The sequence below is a fragment of the Laccaria bicolor genome, genomic scaffold, assembly GCF_000143565.1.
Source record: "Laccaria bicolor S238N-H82 LACBIscaffold_14 genomic scaffold, whole genome shotgun sequence".
In the NCBI taxonomy this organism is placed as follows: Eukaryota; Fungi; Basidiomycota; class Agaricomycetes; order Agaricales; family Hydnangiaceae; genus Laccaria; species Laccaria bicolor.
In genome coordinates this window covers 66,630-86,749 of record NW_001889885.1, presented here as the reverse complement: position 1 = coordinate 86,749, position 20,120 = coordinate 66,630, and the positions used below count along the sequence as shown (strand labels likewise).

The 20,120-nt window shown below is 48.3% G+C and overlaps 7 protein-coding genes across 7 annotated transcripts; 4 read left to right on the top strand and 3 right to left on the bottom strand.

Annotated features, from left to right (window-relative positions):
- Positions 1-1,694: 1,694 nt before the first annotated feature.
- Positions 1,695-2,560, top strand: LACBIDRAFT_294516 (uncharacterized protein; the record flags this gene model as incomplete). The annotated part of the gene is made up of 3 exons (XM_001881856.1): positions 1,695-2,204; positions 2,332-2,344; positions 2,367-2,560. The coding sequence occupies 3 exons, from the start codon at positions 1,695-1,697 to the stop codon at positions 2,558-2,560; spliced, it is 717 nt and encodes a 238-aa protein (XP_001881891.1).
- Positions 2,561-2,697: 137 nt separating this feature from the next.
- Positions 2,698-2,933, top strand: LACBIDRAFT_298410 (uncharacterized protein; the record flags this gene model as incomplete). Its single annotated transcript, XM_001881855.1, has 1 exon — positions 2,698-2,933. One exon carries the CDS (start codon positions 2,698-2,700, stop codon positions 2,860-2,862), a length of 165 nt encoding a protein of 54 aa, XP_001881890.1. The 3' UTR covers positions 2,863-2,933.
- Positions 2,934-3,820: 887 nt separating this feature from the next.
- LACBIDRAFT_327773 (uncharacterized protein) lies at positions 3,821-6,252 on the top strand (the record flags this gene model as incomplete). Its single annotated transcript, XM_001881854.1, has 9 exons — positions 3,821-3,826; positions 4,038-4,729; positions 4,795-5,161; positions 5,310-5,316; positions 5,510-5,594; positions 5,647-5,693; positions 5,797-5,855; positions 5,979-6,119; positions 6,172-6,252. The coding sequence occupies 9 exons, from the start codon at positions 3,821-3,823 to the stop codon at positions 6,250-6,252; spliced, it is 1,485 nt and encodes a 494-aa protein (XP_001881889.1).
- A 55-nt stretch (positions 6,253-6,307) lies between these two features.
- On the bottom strand, positions 6,308-7,842 carry LACBIDRAFT_298409 (uncharacterized protein; the record flags this gene model as incomplete). Its single annotated transcript, XM_001881701.1, has 7 exons — positions 6,308-6,953; positions 7,005-7,207; positions 7,268-7,321; positions 7,377-7,535; positions 7,589-7,603; positions 7,665-7,697; positions 7,750-7,842. 7 exons carry the CDS (start codon positions 7,840-7,842, stop codon positions 6,308-6,310), a joined length of 1,203 nt encoding a protein of 400 aa, XP_001881736.1.
- Positions 7,843-10,447: 2,605 nt separating this feature from the next.
- LACBIDRAFT_298408 (uncharacterized protein) lies at positions 10,448-11,973 on the bottom strand (the record flags this gene model as incomplete). Its single annotated transcript, XM_001881700.1, has 6 exons — positions 10,448-11,081; positions 11,136-11,452; positions 11,508-11,666; positions 11,720-11,734; positions 11,796-11,828; positions 11,881-11,973. The coding sequence occupies 6 exons, from the start codon at positions 11,971-11,973 to the stop codon at positions 10,448-10,450; spliced, it is 1,251 nt and encodes a 416-aa protein (XP_001881735.1).
- A 1,072-nt stretch (positions 11,974-13,045) lies between these two features.
- On the bottom strand, positions 13,046-15,075 carry LACBIDRAFT_298407 (uncharacterized protein; the record flags this gene model as incomplete). The annotated part of the gene is made up of 9 exons (XM_001881699.1): positions 13,046-13,766; positions 13,818-14,020; positions 14,077-14,130; positions 14,185-14,346; positions 14,473-14,505; positions 14,559-14,706; positions 14,768-14,816; positions 14,870-14,924; positions 14,977-15,075. 9 exons carry the CDS (start codon positions 15,073-15,075, stop codon positions 13,046-13,048), a joined length of 1,524 nt encoding a protein of 507 aa, XP_001881734.1.
- Positions 15,076-16,481: 1,406 nt separating this feature from the next.
- LACBIDRAFT_298406 (uncharacterized protein) lies at positions 16,482-19,095 on the top strand (the record flags this gene model as incomplete). The annotated part of the gene is made up of 5 exons (XM_001881853.1): positions 16,482-16,529; positions 16,586-16,830; positions 16,878-18,189; positions 18,240-18,752; positions 18,808-19,095. The coding sequence occupies 5 exons, from the start codon at positions 16,482-16,484 to the stop codon at positions 19,093-19,095; spliced, it is 2,406 nt and encodes an 801-aa protein (XP_001881888.1).
- Between the last annotated feature and the right edge of the window lie 1,025 nt (positions 19,096-20,120).

Below are 20,120 nucleotides of genomic sequence, written 5' to 3'. Positions count from 1 at the left end.
TGAACCTTTCTTCCCAGATGTGAGGAAAACCCACAACTCTATGCTTGTGTCACGTACTATGACAGGATGTCAACGCCGCTTTGGAACTCCTGTAAAACGAAAACGCCCACTGTCAACCACTGATCTGCAAACTGTCATCTCTGCCATAGGGTCTTCCACTTGTCATGATGACAAGCTATTCCTCTCAATGCTAGAGACAGGTTTCCATGGCCTCATGTGTCTTGGAGAGATTACCTTCCCAGACAAAGTTGCACAGCGCAATTATCGGAAAGTTATCCTCCGGCACACTGTTGATATCACTGAGAAATCCTACTCATTTTGGCTGCCTGGCCACAAGGCCGACCGCTTCTATGAAGGAAACTTGATTATCATTGAAAAGACAAACCTCCCAACCGACCCATACTCATTTTTCACCTCATATTTACAATCACGAGACACCCTTCATCCGTTAAAACCTGAACTTTGGTTGCGTGAGTCTGGCAGTGTGCCGACCCGCTCCTGGTTCATGAAACGACTCCGTCGTTTCTTCCCTGCCGATATTGCAGGCCAATCTATGCATGCTGGAGGTGCCACTTCTCTTGCTGAAGCTGGTGTACCTCCCAACATCATTCAAGCCATTGGACGATGGGCATCGGATACCTTTCAGATCTACATCAGAAAGAATCCTGTTCTTCTCCAAGCTATGTTATTTGGGCACCCTGCCCACCAACCAGCTACGAACATTTGATCTTTTGACTTTTTTCATTTAACATTGGACTATTTTCTCTGACTTGTACTGCCTCATATTTTTATCCTGGCCTCTTACAAACATCACTCCACTCCACTCCACTCAACTTCTTTCTTCCTTTTTCAAAAGACACTTATATAATCTCCCCCCCTTCCCTTTCCCTCACTCACATTTATAGGTAATAGGACATTGAGGCCGTGAAATACATTTCTCGCGGGTTGCCCTCACATTGAGGCAACCCTGTTTTTGCCTATTATCTTTCATTTCTATTCAAGATTACGGACCTTCTTCCACCCTTGCACGATTAGTCGAGTTTAGAATTATTTTTACTGTAGTCTAATCGGGCGCACGGGTGCCTAGGGGACGTAACACATCTCCTCTCCCCGAGATATTCCTGGTCTCTGAGACCAGCATTTCAGGTTGAGCAGAGTCGAACTTTCCTCTCTCTTCCTCCTACCCCATCCTTCTGAGGTAGCGGTATCTTGCATTCACCCACCCTCCTGCTCCCTCTTTTCTTCTTCATCTCATCCGTTTGTAACGTAGAGGATCAGGACATCGAGGCCGTGAAATACATTTCTCGCAGGTTGCCCTCACATCGAGGCAACCCTGTTTTTGCCTATTATCTTTCATTTCTATTCAAGATTACGGACCTTCTTCCACCCTTGCACGATTAGATCAGTCCATGAAAGCAAAAGTTGGGTAGGAGGGGTGGGAAAACTTTTTAAAAAATACCAAATCGTTTGAGTAATTCGAGTACGGGGAATCGAACCCCGAGCTGCCGCGTATATGCGAACCATGTTTTGAAAGGCGGCAATGTTAACCGTTACACCATACTCGAGTGAAAAGTCAGGGATAAAGAACAGTGCTAACCACCAAATGGGCTGCGAATTTCAATTTGTGGCCATTGCCGAAAAAGGGAAATTCGAACCAACTTCATTCAAAACCACCCGTTGTCCTTCACCTCAACATGACAACCTACTCAGCATTCTTCTCCTCAGGCCTCCTCGCTCCTCATCATGCCTACTTCTCCTCTGCATCCCCACATACACCTACAAAACAACGAGCAGACAGCTACCTCTCACCAATAACAACCCCATCTCCAGCCCGCCCGTCGTCGCCTATGCCTATACCAGACGACAGCGACGTTGAATTTGGACTCGACATGGATGTTGATAGGGATGCTACGCCGACACAAACGCACCGGGGCACACTCACTAGCACGAGTCAGAGTCAGAATCACGTCCTCCCCAGACAACAGTCCCAACCCCGCCTACGCAAACGCCGCTCAAGCATCACGCTAGCAGCCTCACCCATGAATGCTATTCGCTCTCCGGCACGTACAGCGGGTGCTGCGCTGCAGTTACAACGACACCTCCCTCCTCCTCCTCCCGGTGGGTTTGGAGGATCGCGGAGTCGCAGCGGGAGCCTCGTCCAAGCGGGAGAACTTGCCCTTGGACTTGGACTTGGTGGGAATGATGTGCGGAACGTGGCTTGTGAGAGTACGAGTCTTGTAGGGCGGATGAGGAGTGGGAGTGTTGGTGGTCTTTTGAGGTCCTTTGTCTTTTTTTCTACATGTAGTGAATGGCTAATAACACCTGATGCAGACCAAGGCGAGGCGTACGTAAACTCACAGCTCCAGCCGTACCACCCCCTACTGCGCCCCTCCCCGCGTTACCCATACCTCAAGCGGGACAGCGTATGGCGTTCGCCCCTGTTCCACAAGCTCAAGTTCAAGTTCAAGGAGTGCCCCTCGGTATCAAGGCTAAGACACGCGCCAGGGGCCTCTCCGTCGTACAGAGTGAGAGGATTGACGAGGAGATGAAGGAGAATTGATGGGCGAGTATGCGTTTACCTATCTATCAAAAAATCAATGTATGTATTCCCTCCCATCCTTGACCCCATCTCGTTCTCGCACATCGCTATCGACATGCTTTGCCCTATACATACCTTTCACTCATCCATTCTTCTCTATGTATTGTCCTCGTATTCATACGCTCATACCCTCCCTTCCGCCCTTCCCTTCCTTTCCTGGCATTCTATTTATTCCGCACCTCTACTCCTCCTCCCTCCCTCCCACCTCCACTCACGACGACCCACGCACATCCCTTAGCCTCCAATCTCACTCAGCTACATGACGTACGAACCACCTACGTACCGCGCATATACCCAAGTATCTAGAATTCTATACAAGCGGGGGTTTTTCTCACTCCCGATTTGAGGAGGTGGTCTGGGACTCCTCTGAAATTTTTATTTGGTGTGAATGCAAGATGCATGCATGGGTGGAGATGTTGACCAGGAACCGAACTTTGGGTAAATAGTAAGTAAATAACTTGTGTAGCAAACATTGAAAATACGATATTGGCCGACTCAGTTGGTTAGAGCGTCGAGCTAATAACTCGAAGGTCTTGGGTTCAATCCCCAAGTTGGCTACTAGAAGAGCCAAACTACGTTCTTTTGCATCTCTTCCCGCTGCATATATGGAAAAAATGAGCTTCCGAACCTACATCGTTTGAATTTGGGAGCATTGGGGGGGCACGGTGCGCTCGAGACTCGAGTCAGGTACATATTGCATACAGGGCTTGAATTTCAACTTGGACTCATCGCGGCACAGGCTGGTTATAGGACGAGGTTGACGAGTCGTTGCGGATCTGGGATTGGTTTCTGAGTTCAAATTCCGGATCCGATCATACAGTCATCCACCCACCAATGATACGCTACCATCATTTGATACACTTTTGACCAACTAATATCTCACTCAATACTACATCAATCTTTGTGAAATAAATTGTAACGTGCACTACAGGTTCACATCTACCGTATTACAAAATTTGGGAAAAATTGAAGCAGTATTGGTGCTGCTGTGAAGTTTTCAAAATGGACTGTTTTTGGAAATTGCTGCAATACAGTCACACTACCCAATGATACACTCATAATTTTGACTTTTCTTCCTGACCTGTGGTTCAAACATTCTGAAATTTGGTAGGGTTATAGAGTGTAATTTATCTCAAATATTCATGTAGTTTTTATGGCTGAATGTTGTACTTCAAATTGTTGGATGCAATTTCTCAGTTTCGGCGTATCATTAGCAGGTGGATGACTGTAAGTACCATCATTTTCATTTCATTTCTATCCCAATTCTATCCCCCATCTTTTTCCTTCCACTTCCCTCCGACCATTGAGGCAGGTTCTTATCAAAAGGCCGTTGCATTGAAATCCACCGAGACTATTAGTAATATTTCGATCTACCCTGATGGTGCGACCACAAATTCGCATCTGATCTTATTGTCGTCGTCCAAGTTCTATCTCACAGGCGTTTATTGACCAATCACGAGCTACGCGCGCAAAAGTCAACTGGGACCAGGTTTACAAGACTGCTTCCTCGATCAAGGGGCAGCCTTGTACCGCTAATAAAAACGAGTTCTCAGGTGGTTGCAACACAGTCTATCCCATCACATTCGAGGATGGCACGAGCTGGGCACTTCGTGTCCCACACGACATGATCATGACGCCCGTCGAGCCCACGGTGACAACAATGGACTATGTTAAGAATACCGTACCCACTATACCCATCGCGACTGTGTATGCTTGGTCCGACAGCGAGGATGGAGATGGCGTTGGAACGCCTTATATCCTATTGGACTGGATCGAGGGGTCAACGTTGACATGGAACGCGACCTTTCCTCCCCCAGAGGCTCGAGAAAAGGTCCTGGCTCAGCTAGCCCAGTACTCTGTCGACATGTTGGTGCATACCACACAGCAGATACAATCCAGCACTGGCACCATGTCAGCGCTTGCTTGGACGCTCAGGAGGATCGATTCGCGCCTCAGACGTATCTTCAATGGTGGCCTCCCATTATTAGACCCTGTTGACTGTCTGATCTATCGTGCCATGGCCGAAGAAAAGTACCACATTTCGTCCTTGGACACCTTGCCGTTTCCACTTATGCATACCGACCTCAATCCGGGGAATATTCTTGTTGACGGCGATTTTAACATCACGGGGTAAGGATTAAAGTATTATGCATATCACTGTTATCTCGATATAACTAATTGTTTACATTTTATAGGATTTTGGACTGGGATGATTGGGTTTGTCGATTACCCCTACAATTTGCCGTGAGGTGTCCCGCAATGATAGCTCTCCGTGACGACCCTTCACCCGATGATTTGTTCCTCAAAGATCGTCTTTCCTTCATCGAGCATTTTGCATCTTCTCTCCACTCCTCTGGCGTCCCTGATGATACCATTGCTCAATTACTCCCCATAGTAGCAGATGAGGAGCAGCAAGCATTTCAATTGGCAATTGGGAGTAAAGGTTTTTATGCTTATTGGGTGGGGAAGTATTTAGTTCGTCGTGCTGAATGGTTCAACGCAGCTGCTGGCGCCCTTGACAGATTTGTCCAGGGTAACCCAGAGATGGCTGGCTCAGCTGAAGTTATGTCTATACAGGCTCGTTTATTGAACTTCTGAGAGAGTCGTCTTGGACATTCTAAAGGTGGTTGCGATCATATCCCTTGAGATTACCTCTTTCATGAATCCACAATACGCAGTAATGTCGCATGGTCTATCTACTCCTTCATAGAGCCAGAGTAAGTAGTGTAAAAGTATATATGTACCACATATATATATGACGGCCGTTACAGTAATATCAAGTAATATATACTTGCACGGCGTACTTACATAAATTGGACTGCCCCACCGAAATTCGTCGGATTAAAAAAAAAAACGCGCACCGAGGGCCCTCAGATTCAACACCAAGTTTACAACTTACCAATCGCCAAGAAAGTAAGGCCCTTAACCAAGTACTTATGTCCTTCCCACCCTCAGCGCATGTTTCTTTAGAAGGAATTTTATCTTTCGGCTATCAGTGAGTACTACAACCTCTTCTGACCCGAACTCGCACAACTACAAGCTACCAGCACTCGCGTCGCGAAATACGACGACGAGAACATCGAGTGGACGACCGGTACGATATGCCATTTGCATAAGAAGACGATGGTGTGCGCAACCGCATAATCCCTCATGGATCCTTCTACCTGTCAGTCTATAAATTGAAAAGCGAACAACAGCACACAATTTCACCGATATCACTCACCTTAATTATTCCTATGAACTTCGACTAAGTAAGGTACGAAGTATCAACCCACTGCGTAGATCAAAATCCATTGGACGGAGTGCAGTCGTCTGATAACCCTTTGAAATCCGAAACTTGAAATAGGAAATACCTAGACTCAGATGGACCTGTTGCTAGACTCGGACTCAGACTCGGAGGTATAAACCCATCCGGAACTGGAACAGGGAAGAATTCCTGACAAAAAAACTCGTATATAATTTATGCCCTGAGCGCTTCTGTGCGGACCCAGGCGTCGCCGTGCCTTGGGAATATGCCAAAGTCAGTGTGCATTATGAGACACCCTTAGACGCCGAAGATCCTGGCTTCATAGAGTACGCAATCACTGTTCCTGCATTTCCAAAGTGACGGTTGTAGCGCCGCATTACCTAACAAACGCGCTGTCCTGAAGTAAAGAATAAGTCGATAAGAACTTAAATCGGAGCTCTTCAACTCGTTGGGTTATTCAATCAACCCCCCTCCCCAAGAGACTTTTTGGAGACGTTTGGCCGTCGGTGTTCCCTAAGAATTCTCTGAGTTGCGGTTGCGTCGGCCCGTTCCCCATCGCTTTTGCTATCACTCGTACTGCGTCGCCCTGCCCGCGTCTCATTCGCCCCTTCGCTCCGACCAGAACCGCTGGCAGGATACCTCGGCGGCAATTCGACGATGCGCGTACCATCCTCGTGGTAGATAGTTACAGGCGGAGCTTGGCTATCATGGTGAACGACGTAGATTTGGTTTTGCGCACCAAAGGAAGAGTTGTCAGAGGATAGCGTACGACCAGTCGCGCCGGGAAGGGGTGAAGCCGATTGACGGCTGAGAGGCTCTTCTTCCCCAGGCATTATGAAGGGCTCGATGTTGTAAGTCGGTAATCGGTTGGCAGTTCCCAGCAAATTGTTCTGAAGACCACTCAAAGCCGTCGAAGGTCTAGACGTTTGCTGTGTTGACAAGGTTCCTGGGCTGGTGGGAGGGTCGTGCAGGGCTCGATCCACATATCTTTTGTTGAAAAGACGGCGGCGCCGCTGGCAGAATAACACGATGACCAGTATAAGAAGCCCAAGACCTAGTCCACCAGCACCCGCACCAATGGCGATAACCGGTTTGACCATGTGGGGGCTATTTATTGATTCTGAGAAAAAATATAGTGAAAAAGATCGGCCCACTTACCTCATCGCTTGAGCTGTACCACCAGAAAGACAGGCGGTGTGAGACCCAGAGCCGCTATGTAGAAGTCCATTGGCCCACATATTACCGGCGGAATCGACGACACTTATAAAAAACGGCATCGCCCATGACAGTGTAACTGTCCAATTGATGCTCTTCATATCCGAGCTCGTGATGTTGTATGGAGGCTGGAGGGAAGGAGCAACCTGCCCAATATCATGAGTTATGGGTTGATGCGAACGACGTCAAGGAAGTCGAGAGCATACCGTAAGAGTGTACGGGGGAGTTCCGTTCTTGGGGGTAACAGAAATATCAGAACACTTGGACAGGGGAATCAGCAATTAGGGATTACGGATATGATGGACTAAAACCAACTTGTTCAATCCATCCATACCTCGACATTGGGCCGTTATTGACTTGGGCATCGACAGAAAGAAAGGGTGGCAAGGTAACGTTTGCACAGGTAGGTTCAGTAGTGGGGGAAGTAACTGTATATGCTGCTTGACACCCGCCCGTGTGCCCGTTTTTATCAAACTATTCAAGGTTTATAAATCGGTAGACGACAGTCGATATTGGAGTTTACCCACCATGCATATTTCATACTATGTCACCCCAGAGGTCAGTCCTATATCGAGCTTCAAAGTGCAGATTGAAAGCGCTTACCAAAGTCCCGGGGGGAAAAGGAACAGCCCAGTCCTAACACAAGTCATCGTTCAGGAAAATTCATCATTGCCCGATAGAAACCTACGTAGGTTAGAACGTCACCGACGGGAATGATGATCGGAGCGAGGTAAAGCCTGGAATTGTGAAGTGAGGAAGGTGATACAAGGCGACTGCTCATTCACTGACGATGTGTAGACTTGGAGGTAATAAGGACCAATAGGATCTGGACTGAGAAGATATGCAGTGATTGTAAGCAACCGGAGAGAAGAAACAAACCCTGTGGCAACACCTCGCCCCCAAACAATGTGGATTTTCTCGCATTGAGCTAAGGATGCGCAGAAGGATTGAGCGAACGCCGGCGAAATCGTCACAAGGACGAGGGCAGACCTGTGACTGGGACTGGGTACCGTTGGCCAGGTGGATTCCAATCAAAAAAGAAGGACTATTGAGCAGTCAGATAACCCGGTGTCCCCCTACTATAAATTCGATAACGCACCAGCGGTATGTTAGGTGTGATCACACCCTGCCCCAGGACAACGCTTGTCAATACCCAGAACACTACCTTCACCCAGCGCCGGCCGTATGCGTAAATGGCCATTAGTCGCGATGAGGCTGAGGGGAGAAGAACGAAAGGATTGGAAAAGAGTGGTATTGAAAGGACCTTCGTTTGCCAAGCAAACCGAGCTTCAGTGTTCACTATGCCTCGCGGCCGCTGCCTCAACCCCTTGTGCTCAGCTGATACGGACGAAGCTTGGACGAAGCTCCGGATTCCCATGTCTAATGTTTGAAGGTGTATGAGAGTGTTTAACGCCAAGTGAGCCCCACTCACTTATTGAAGTTAAACCAAGGTTCCCTGGACCTGCCAAGAGAAAGAGGACCTTTCGCGAACTTGGTTCGGGCGTTTTAGTTCAGTCAAACCTTAGCTCCGTCGGAATCGGATTGGGCTTTGGCACAAGCCATGTAAAATCGTCCCGCAGTTTGCACCCGAATTGCACAAATTTTTGCGACCAAATGGCCAGTCCATCGACGTGACTCAGTAGACCTAGGGACGAATCGATGGATAGTTGTTGACAATTTACATCAGTATTTGACGCAACTGCAAACACCTCCAAACCGCACAAGTACATACCTCTACCAAACCTCTACCAAACCTCACCCAACCTCTACCTGAATTTTCAGGAGGATTGAGTAGAGACGAAGCACAGTTCTCAATTCTCAGAATGTGAGCTCAATTTCGGGAATACTTACTTTGCTCTGCACACTTCCGTCGGAATTGAACTTCGTCGGTAGCTTCGAAAGTTCGAAGCAACAACTTCGGGCCCGGGAAGCATGAATATCAGGGAAATTTGAACACTATGTATGGATATGTTGTCGTGACCTTTCATGATTCTGTAATCGAGATACATCATGCTCATTTTATCTAGCAGCCCTTTTCGTAAAATTGAAGTATACACTGGCAGCTCAACTTACAGTCTTTTCTGGTCCATCTTTTTGAGGGTCGGACGGGGTCGGAAGTACGTTCATGTTCCCAGATCCTACCCACCTTGCGGGTGTATAGATCTCTTATTGATGCCATAGTGAACGACATCATGAGTCTTACAAATCTTTGGTGAGTGCCCCCATCGGTGCTCATTGTACTGCAAGTTCGTAAGTGAAGCCTGCCAGTTCTTGTGGGAACCACCGCTTGTCTGGCCGCTCAGGCATTCAGACAATGGGCCGGGAGAGAAGGGCGGTGATATTCTGCTATACAATAGATGTCTGTCTATCCTCATGAACAAGTAAGAGTAATTCTGGCGTAACACACTACCCAGAGGTGTCGCTAAGAAGTGGGATGTGGAAGTCGAGAAGTTCCGCGTACGTATACATAGCTCCAGCGCGGAAGGGGTGCATCAAGCAAAAGGTATGGGCATAAATATAAGCAAGCCACTATGGGCGGGTGATGATAAAACTGAAGGCCATGGAAATGGGGTCAGGACGGCTCGGTAGAAACAAGGTCGGTAGCACTAGGTAGAATATCCCAGGTATTGGTCCAAAGTCTTGGGTTCAATCCCCAAGTTGGCCATACGTAGAGGGACAACTAGTGCTCTTTTGCATCTCTTGTGTATTCCCACTGTATGGAAAAAAGGTAGCATATACGAAGCCGAACCTAGAGCGTTTGGATCATTTTTAGTACGGGGAGCGTGCGCTTGAGTGGAGTATTGCATACAGGGCTTAAATTCAGTACTCATCACGGTGGTTATGGGACGCCGAAGTTGACCACGGTATATATCGAATGCTAGCGCGGGTGTAGCTTGGGGTGTAGAGTAAGTAGTGTAAACGTATATATGTATCACACATATAAATTCAACCAAGATACGAAGGGCATGTCGCATAAACACTACCAACAGTGCTCCAAGGCCTAGAAGAAGTGAGGTTCTGGCTTCGTAGAGTACGCAGTAACTGTTCCTTCATTTCCAAGGTGACGGTCGTCGGTTGTAGCGCATGCGAATCACTTGGGCCAAAAGGAGAGCTGTGAGCACTGAGGAGAGAGTCTACCATCACTTATACGCAACTTATAAGGACAAAGTTCGCATAGAATGAGCTATGAGAGAGAATGAGTCCTTGATTTCAGCCAAAGAATATTCATTGGGGCTCAGCGCTTGGTATCAGTCGAAAAAAAATAACCCCCAATGACTCCGATATCCGTAGTGCATGCACCAAATTATAGCCGCCGTTACCTAACAAACGCGCTTTCCTGAAGTAAATGGTAAGTCGATATCAAGCTCTTCAACTCGTTGGGCTATTCAATCAACCTCCCCCCCAAGAGACTTTTTGGAGACGTTTGGCCTTCGGTGTTCCCTAAGAATTCTCTGAGTTGCGGTTGCGGTTACGTCCGCCCGTTCCCCATCGCTCTTGCTATCACTCGTACTGCGTCTCCCTGCCCGCGTCTCATTCGCCCCTTCGCTCCGACCGGAACCGCTAGCAGGGTACCTCGGCGGCAACTCGACGACGCGCGTACCATCCTCGTGATAGATAGTCACAGGCGGGGCTTGGCTATCATGGTGAACGACGTAGATTTGGTTTTGCGCACCAAAGGAGTTGTCAGAGGATAGGGTACGACCAGTCGCGCTGGGAAGGGGTGAACCCGATTCACGGCTGAGAGGCTCCTCTTCCCCAGGCATTATGAAGGGCTCGATGTTGTAAGTCGGTAATCGGTTGGTAGTTCCCAGCAAATTGTTCCTAAGATTCCTCGAAGCCGCTGGCGTTTGCTGCGTTGACAAGGCTCCTGGGGTAGTGGGAGGATCGCGATCCACATATCTTTTCTTGAGATGACGGCGGTGCCGCTGGCAGAATAATACGACGACCAGTATAAGAAGCCCAAGGCCTAGTCCACCAGCACCCGCACCAATGGCGATAACCGGTTTGACCATATGGGGGCTATTTATTGATTGTGAGACTGAGAGATATAGTGAAGAAGATCGGCCCACTCACCTCATCGCTTGAGCTGTGCCACCAGAAAGACAGGCGGTGTTAGAACCAGAGCCGCTATGTAACAGTCCATTGGCCCACATGTTACCGGCGGAATCGACGACACTTATAAAAAACGGCGACGCCCATGACAGTGTAACCGTCCAATTGATGCTCTTCATATCAGAACTCGTAATGTTGTATGGAGGATGGAGGGAAGGAGCAACCTGCACAATATGACGAGTTATGTGTTGATGCGAACGATGTAAAGGAAGTCGAGAGCATACCGTAAGAGTGTACGGGGGAGTTCCGTTCTTGGGGGTAACAGAAATATCAGAACACTTGGACAGGGGAATCAGCAATTAGGGATTACGGATATGATGGACTAAAACCAACTTGTTCAATCCATCCATACCTCGACATTGGGCCGTTATTGACTTGGGCATCGACAGAAAGAAAGGGTGGCAAGGTAACGTTTGCACAGGTAGGTTCAGTAGTGGGGGAAGTAACTGTATATGCTGCTTGACACCCGCCCGTGTGCCCGTTTTTATCAAACTATTCAAGGTTTATAAATCGGTAGACGACAGTCGATATTGGAGTTTACCCACCATGCATATTTCATACTATGTCACCCCAGAGGTCAGTCCTATATCGAGCTTCAAAGTGCAGATTGAAAGCGCTTACCAAAGTCCCGGGGGGAAAAGGAACAGCCCAGTCCTAACACAAGTCATCGTTCAGGAAAATTCATCATTGCCCGATAGAAACCTACGTAGGTTAGAACGTCACCGACGGGAATGATGATCGGAGCGAGGTAAAGCCTGGAATTGTGAAGTGAGGAAGGTGATACAAGGCGACTGCTCATTCACTGACGATGTGTAGACTTGGAGGTAATAAGGACCAATAGGATCTGGACTGAGAAGATATGCAGTGATTGTAAGCAACCGGAGAGAAGAAACAAACCCTGTGGCAGCACCTCGCCCCCAAACAATGTGGATCTTCTCGCATTGAGCTAAGAATGCGTAGAAGGATTGAGCGAACGCCGGCGAAATCGTCACAAGGACGAGGGCAGACCTGTGACTGGGACTGGGTACGGTTGGCCAGGTGGATTCCAATCAAACAAGAAGGACTATTGAGCAGTCAGAACACCTGGTGCCCCCCTACTATAAGTTCGATAACGCACCAGCGGTATGAGAGGTGTGATCACACCCTGCCCCAGGACAACGCTTGTCAATACCCAGAACACTACCTTCGCCCAGCGCCGGCCGTATGCGTAAATGGTCATTAGTCGTGATGAGGCTGAGGCGAGAAGAACGAATGGATTGGCAACGAGTGGGGACCTGGGAGGTAAGGAGCGCCTTCGTTTGCCAAGCCAGCCGAGCTTCACTACTTCAGCGCGGTACCTGCCTCGACCCCTTAAGCTCAGCTGATAAGTACGGACGACGCTCCGGATTCCCATGTCTAGTGTATAGTGCAGATTTGGTGCAGATAACGCCAAGTAAGTCCCACTCACTTATTGAAGTTACTTAAACCAGGGATCCCCGGTCCTGCCAAGAGACAAGGTGATTCGGGCGTTTTAGGTCAGTCAAACCTTAGCTCCGTCGGAATCGGATTGCGCTTTGGCACAAGCCATGTAAAATCCCCCCGCAGGTTGCACTTGAAATTGCACAAAACTTTGCGAACAATTGGCCAATCAATCGACGTGACTCAGTGAGGGAAATCTCGATGGATAGTTGTTGCAACGTTGACAATTTACTGACGTTTGTTTTTGGTTTGTTTGTTACATATTTGCCTTTCTTTATCTTCTCTTTTTCGCCATCTGTGTTCTCGTCGAAGACACTGAAACTTGACAAATCATAGAGGGTATATATGATGTTGCGAGGGCAGATATTATGGAGCTTTACAAACTATACTAATGTGTGGAAATTACAGGTGAACTAACGATTCGGACCGCCCGAATAAATCCCATTTGCTGGCCTTTTGGTCATGTAGTATGCCCTACTCTGCTCCTGAAGAAGTGTCGTGGCGTCCGTGGTGGCCGTTCGTCCTCCATCACTTCCACCGTCGTTGAAACTACGAACGTCGCTGAGCGCGTCGGCTCCGTCCCCACGGCTAGTGGAAGCTCCCGCAGCGTACCTGGGTGGTAGCTCCACAATTTGCGCACCATCTTCGTGGTAGATCGTAACGGGTGGCGATTGGCTATCATTGTGGACAACGTAAACCTGGTTTTGCGGCGCAGCGGGCCCACCGGCGTAGGCACCGCTGCTGGATAATGGACGACGAAAAGAGGCAGGTTCGGGGTTGAGGCGACCATGTTCTCCAGTCGTGAAGGGATCAGCAGCGTATGGCGACGAGCGACCTAATTGACTGACGGGTTGGCCGAAAGACGATTGGTTACTGCTTCCCATGGAATTGTGCAAAACGCCGAAGGGTGATGAGGGTACAGGGGTATAGTTGGAAGTGAGTCCGGGGGTGGTTGCGGGACCGAAGGACGAAAAAGGAGGTGAAGCTGGGGGGGACGCAGCCAGATACACGGGGTTGTCACCCTTCTTGTACTTCTTCTTGACAATCAGGGCGGTCAACAATATTCCAACGAACAATCCAAGAGCCAAACCGCCAATACCGGAACCTATAACAACGACTGGTTTCAGTCCGGAACTGTAGATCCAGCTTCAGAACATCAAGTGGGGGGGTCGCATTATCACTCACGCGTTCATGGTAGCGTTGCCAGCAAGACAACTAGAGGTCTTTCCTTGGCCGCTATGCAGGAGTCCATTGGCCCACATGTTGCCGGCCGAATCAACGACGCTCAAAAAGAACGGCGACGACCATGATAAATTAACAGTCCAGTTGAGGCTTATATTTACTTGGGCAATGGTGATGTTGGACGGGGGATGGAGAGAGGGAGCAATCTGAGGAAATCTCGCTAGTTGATGAATCGGAGATCAAGCTGAATACGCAAACTTACGGTGACTGTATACGGCGGAGTCCCATTTTTCGGAGTAATGGAAATATCTGTGCACTTGGCTGAGTGTTAGAGCGGAGAACGTTGAGAATTTGAGGAATGGGAACTAACTTGATCAACCCAGCCGTACTGCGATATCGGACCATTGTCTACTTGAGCGTCAATAGAAAGAGTGTGGGGGAGCGTGACATTGGCACACGAGGGCGTTCCAGTCGTATTAGCTATGACTGCGTACGTAGCTTGACATCCTCCGGTGTTTCCGTATTTGTCAAACTGGCGGGTTTACTTAGAACACTGAGGGCGCGAGAACTTGGGAAATAGACACACCATGCATATCTGATACTACGCATCCAGAAAATAAATCAAATACTAAACAAGAGGGAAAAGGAGCGAGCCTACAAGAGTGCCTGGCGGAAAGGGAACGGCCCAATCCTAGAGAATTATTTCATATCGTGTGCAAACGTTGTTGGTTGATGGAGACTTACATAGATCAGAACGTCGCCGACAGGAATGATGATCGGGACTTGATATATCCTAGAATTGCCACGTAGTAAGCAAAAAACATCAGGCGGTACGAGTCCGTTCACTGACGATGTATAAACCTGGAGGTAATACGGTCCCACAGGGTTGGGCCTGTGAGACAATAAGCCGGCATTAGTTGGATATGAGAATAGATGTGAACAAGAGGACGAACCCCGTTGCAGTACCCCGGCCCCACACGATGTGTATGTTCCCGCATTGAACTAGCATGCAATATGAATATAGCGTCGAGAAGGTGGTAGAGAGATAATCTGACCGGTAACGGGGATTGGGTATGCTTGGCCAGCAGGGTTCCAATCAAAAAAGAAAGACTAGAGGGATGAGTGAGTATGGCGTTCGCTTTGTTGAAATACAAGGACAGGCCTGTGCCATGAAGGGCGTAATCACACTCTGCACAAAGACAATGCTCGACAAGCCCCATACTGCCAACTGCAGCGCGCGGCGACCGCATGAGTAGAGCATCGTCAGACGAGAGAGCAAAGTCAGCGCCGGGGCGGAGGAGATAGAAAACGAGTCAACCAAAAGTTCTGTTGAAGCTGGTTTTATCATTTATGTAAAAAGTTCCTGCGCCCTTGGCGCTTGTACCTAGTCTAGGTTCGATAAACGAGAAACATGCTGTCAGTCACAAATTAGACCAATGTATTCGGAACTGACTTGCAACGTTCACGATGACTGCACCTCCCTCCATGCGTTGGGCTTCCTCCCTCACTAATGGTTGAAATGAGGGGCTCTTCTAATCCTTGGGTAGTCCGAGGAGGACGGCCACATTGTGGCAGAATTCCAAGATCAAAATGCCAAGGAAATGCCAAAGGTGAGAAAGGACTCAGGCACCTTGACGTAAGTAAGCGCTTTCAAGTTTCATCTCCAGGCAAGAGAAATGGCTAGAAATGGTAGTTGGCAGTTGGTTCAGTGATACTGTGGGCGTACTCGAGAGCAGGGAATGTGAGTTGAACGTTGAGGCCTCGATCCTTGTTATAAAAGACGGACATAAGCAGCATTTTCAAGATCGAGTTATGCCAGTGTGCCCAACGACTGGTGACGTTATCCTTAGTATCGCATAGCCTGTAATTTGCATCGGTTCAGAACCAGACAGTATTATCAGCAAGGGGCGGATTTACAACCTCACCTCACTGCGAACGGTACGTCGAATGCTAGATTCTGTGTTCTTGCAGGCACCTGGAATCTGGATCATGATTTCGGAAGGTAAATTAAAGGAGTGATTGCATTCTGACGGGATGTACTTACCTTGGCCCTTGTAAAACAAGTCCATCTATTTTGGGATGATTGGCGACGCGTTCCATTTTTGCCCTAAGTCCAGATCCTTCCAGATCAGGTTTACATGTATGAATCTGGATCAGGCACGGTTTGACGTACTCGCGCTGTTTCAACTTTTCTACAATGCTGAGATACTTTTGTGAACCAAAAGGTGCACCTGTGCAAAATTTTGGCTCTCAAATACAAGCCCATTCCCGCGTACTGCATTACTCTGGTACAGTTTACATCTCGTTCACTCAGTTCTTGATCGACCAGTGATCGAGGCTCGTTGTTCGGAGAAAGCCGATCGTAGGTGATGAAATTTGGGCTGGTCTCTGGTGTCTGTGGCAGATACCGGATACCGGATACTGAATATTACATCAGTAATATTATGTAATAACGCTCGCTGTATTTCGACCTCCCTTGCTCAATAAAATTCTAAAGCCCAACAGAGCTACAACCGAACTCGGAACGACGACAAGGTATTTAGCCCCATGATGGGAGAAACATCGACCACACGGTGAGTTTGAGTTTTGGTTCAGTTGAGTAACCGACACTCGTGGGACCATACTGACCTATTTTATCCCCCAGGGTGAATTCTTCTCCACACGGACATGGGAGAATTGACGGCTCTCCTGACAGAGGGAACATCACTAGAGCAGGTGAGCAAACCAGCTCGTCAAAGTTGTCCGTACTAATTTAGTAAATACCAATCTAGATTCTCCCACCTCAATCCCTTGTGCAGCCACATCCGCCGTGCGTAAACGCGGGCGCCCAGTTGGCAGCGTCAGCACCGTCGAACGCGAATCGCGCCCTCGATGACTGGGCCGCCCCCCGGGAACAGGGTACTTGCAGAAAGCGCGAACAACAGCGGAGGAATCTCCTCCCAAGACAAAAAGACCTGTTGGTCGTCCTCGAAAGGCACGACATTTGGGTGTTTCATTCAAGCACTGTGGACCCCTAGTGCGTATTTCAATGCCTTTCATTTATCTTTACCTATCTGACCAAAGTTTTGCACTCCAGGTTGTTACGGCAGGGCCATTCAAACAGAAAACACCAACCGATGGCTCCCCACTACCTCCAGCAACATGGTCCTCACTTGCACTCCCCCCGAGCGTCTCGAGCACCACGCCATCTGCCAATGAAAGCCACTCCGACACTGCAACCCCTCCGCAAGGCCACCATAACTCACGCATCCACTCACACATCCCCGAGCGTACACCGTCTGCTTCGATAGGGCAACGGCCAGGTCCTGTACCACGCATTGTGGTGGCACCGAGTCCAGAGACACTGACGCAGTGTATAATCCCGGATGAGGACCCTCAGCAGCTTATTGAAACTGCTGAAAAGGATTCCGATGGTGGTGATGGCGATGAAGACGGTGTGGGTGATGGGTTAGGTGAAGAGGATGAGGTTCCTGACGAGGAAGACGAGGCAGACGATGAGGAGGGTGTGGAACAGGAGGGGAACAACGCACCGAGGGTGAAGTCAACGCGCCGACCTCTTCCAAAATGGTTGCTCGAGCCTTTCAAGGCACGAGTTGCTGAGTCGAGTGCTCCACACCGTGATGCCAATGGCCTTCCGCCATTGTATTCCCACCACAAGACATTCTGGTTCCCCCACCCATCGACCTTTTTCTTCTTACATCCATCTTCGACGAGGACAACTCCTCAGGATCTATTCGACCCTCGGTTCTTTTTGTGGGACCCCGATGCACTATGCCCCAGAGGGATACCCTGCCCGAATTGCCACACAGTCCTCCAGCGGCATCAGGTCATCTCTCAACCTCGGCGATGTGTCGATTTTGATCACACCTTCTGGATCATCGGCTACCGATATCAATGCCAAAAATGTATCCACCCCAAGTCTAAAAAGGCAACGGTCACCTTTCGCAGCTGGGACCAGCGTATTCTGGCCGTTCTCCCCCCTTCCCTTGCTTTGGAGTTTCCGGCGCGCTTGAGCCATCGAAGCGGCGTGTCAACGAGTCTTTTTTCATGGATGCGGTCATGCTTTAATTACGGACTGGGTTCAAAACAGTTTTCAGATACTATTCGCATGCAACACATCTTACGGTACGAAATGCTCGAACTCCAGTACCTCGAGCAGGTAGCTAGTCGCACATTGGATGACTGGTTTCAGTTAAAGTATGAAGCATTTCCGCGATTCGATGATCTTGGCCCGCTTGGCCCACATCTTTATACACCATCAGCAGCTCTATTACGTGACCTCTATGATGATTTCATTGATGAACACCGTCCTGAAATCAATCAACACACGGCGATGCTCAGTGCTAATATCTGCGCCATTGATCACAGTCATAAGGTATTTGAATTAAAATTATTTATGAGTTCAAATTCATTTTTCGTCCTCAGATTGCGAAACAAACGATGAGGGTTGGGGGTGAACAACCCTTTACTGCGATACTAAGTCTCACAAACGAAAAGAATGAAATTCGCGCCTGTAATTTTGTTGCGACCAAGTCCCACTCTCAATATGAGTTGGCTCTACGAAATGTGCATGACTCGCTTGATCTCTACGGCCATCCGCAGCCATCTCTCATTTACGCCGACAATATTTCTGATAAGAAGTTTCTTGAAGACTGTTTCCCTTCCCTTCGTGAAGGTGTGACGCCTGTTGAAAAATATGGGCATTTGGAGGAGCTCGTTGTACCTTCTGGTGTCCCAATCCTCATCAAAAATACTTCGGAGGCGATTAACGATGCAATGCGCACCATTCTTGATGATATTCCTGAAGACGAAGGGTCAATAATAATAGGATTTGATTCAGAATGGAACGTTGAGGTTTCACCACAAGGAAAAGTCACGCGTCGAGGAAGAACAGCCATCATCCAAATTGCATATAAAAGCCGTATTTATATTCTTCAGGTATTATATCATGTCTCCTCTATTCTAATTGTTGTCTCATTATTTTCTCAAAAAGGTTGCTGATATGCTGGCCAATAACGAACTCCCACAGCAGCTCAGGCTCCTCCTCTCCCATCCCCGTGTTATCAAATCTGGCCGTCTTGTGAATAGTGATTTGAAATATTTGCAAACAGCCTGTAAATCGCCAAACCCATTTGTGGGCGGACTTGACCTCGCAAAATATGCAAAGGATCGACGAGTTATCACCAATGCGCAATGCAGCTTAGCTGATCTATGTGCTATCACTTTGGCAAAACGGCTCAACAAAAATGTTCCAGAACGCGTTAGTCCACCTCAGGCCTGACGCTTCTGAGCGACAGAAGGCCTCAGAGGCCGATTCTATTGATGGTAGCAATTGGCCTCTGAGGGGTATGGTCACTCTATCACTGGCGTGCAAATCCAAATCAAGCAAGCTTCTTTTGACATCTAAAAATAGCTGGAGCGTCAAGGTGACAGCGCGCGGTGGCTGCACCGCTAGCCCCCTATCCATTGCCGGCATTTAGGCCTCCTCATAGCTTTCTCAGAATATGGGCACTCTATCAAATCCCGAAACCTTCTTTATTATACATTCACTCAGGATACAGATCATAGAGGATAAAAATTTATGCCAAAAGTGCAGAGTTGGAAGCCTCTTTGCGGGGCCGGCAGGAGCGCGACATCCTCCCTGCCGCTCCCATACAATAATGGCTACTGCTTGCATTTTGCAGCTGTGGCTCTGCTTTAAACGGCGGCGCCTGCATCTCCAGGTTTGGGGCTGACTGTTTCATGGGCCACGACTCGGACGTTCACCCACCTTAAGCAGGCTTGAAAAACAAACACAAAACAAAAACATTGTTCATAAAATTAGAAAAACATGTTAGTCACTCCACCACATATCACGCTGTTTGTCCATAGATTATTTGACCATATGGTGTCCTTGAAATAGTATAACAGTTGCTCTTAGACTATTCTGATGCTCTGAAAATGTGCCGCTACCTGCCTTTCAACAGGAAATTAGAACTTCATATTGGTGCATTCTATGACATATTGAATACAGCTGAGAAATGACGTGTAGCTCATAGGCATATTAGTTGCATATTAGCTTGCATTTAAACATCCGAACAACAAATTCTGCTCAATGGATGGTTTATTTCCTGGGACCGCTCTCATTTGCAGACAGCCAGAATAGATTAACACATACACCCAAGCACTGCTATCATTCATGACTGGTTTAGTTGGGAAGAGCAAAATAGCTTGGCGAGGTTCTTAAGCCGTGAATTATCGTTGGAGTTTCAATGAAGCCCCCCTGAGTTAATCACCGCATTTTTTCGCATTTAAATTTTTCTGACG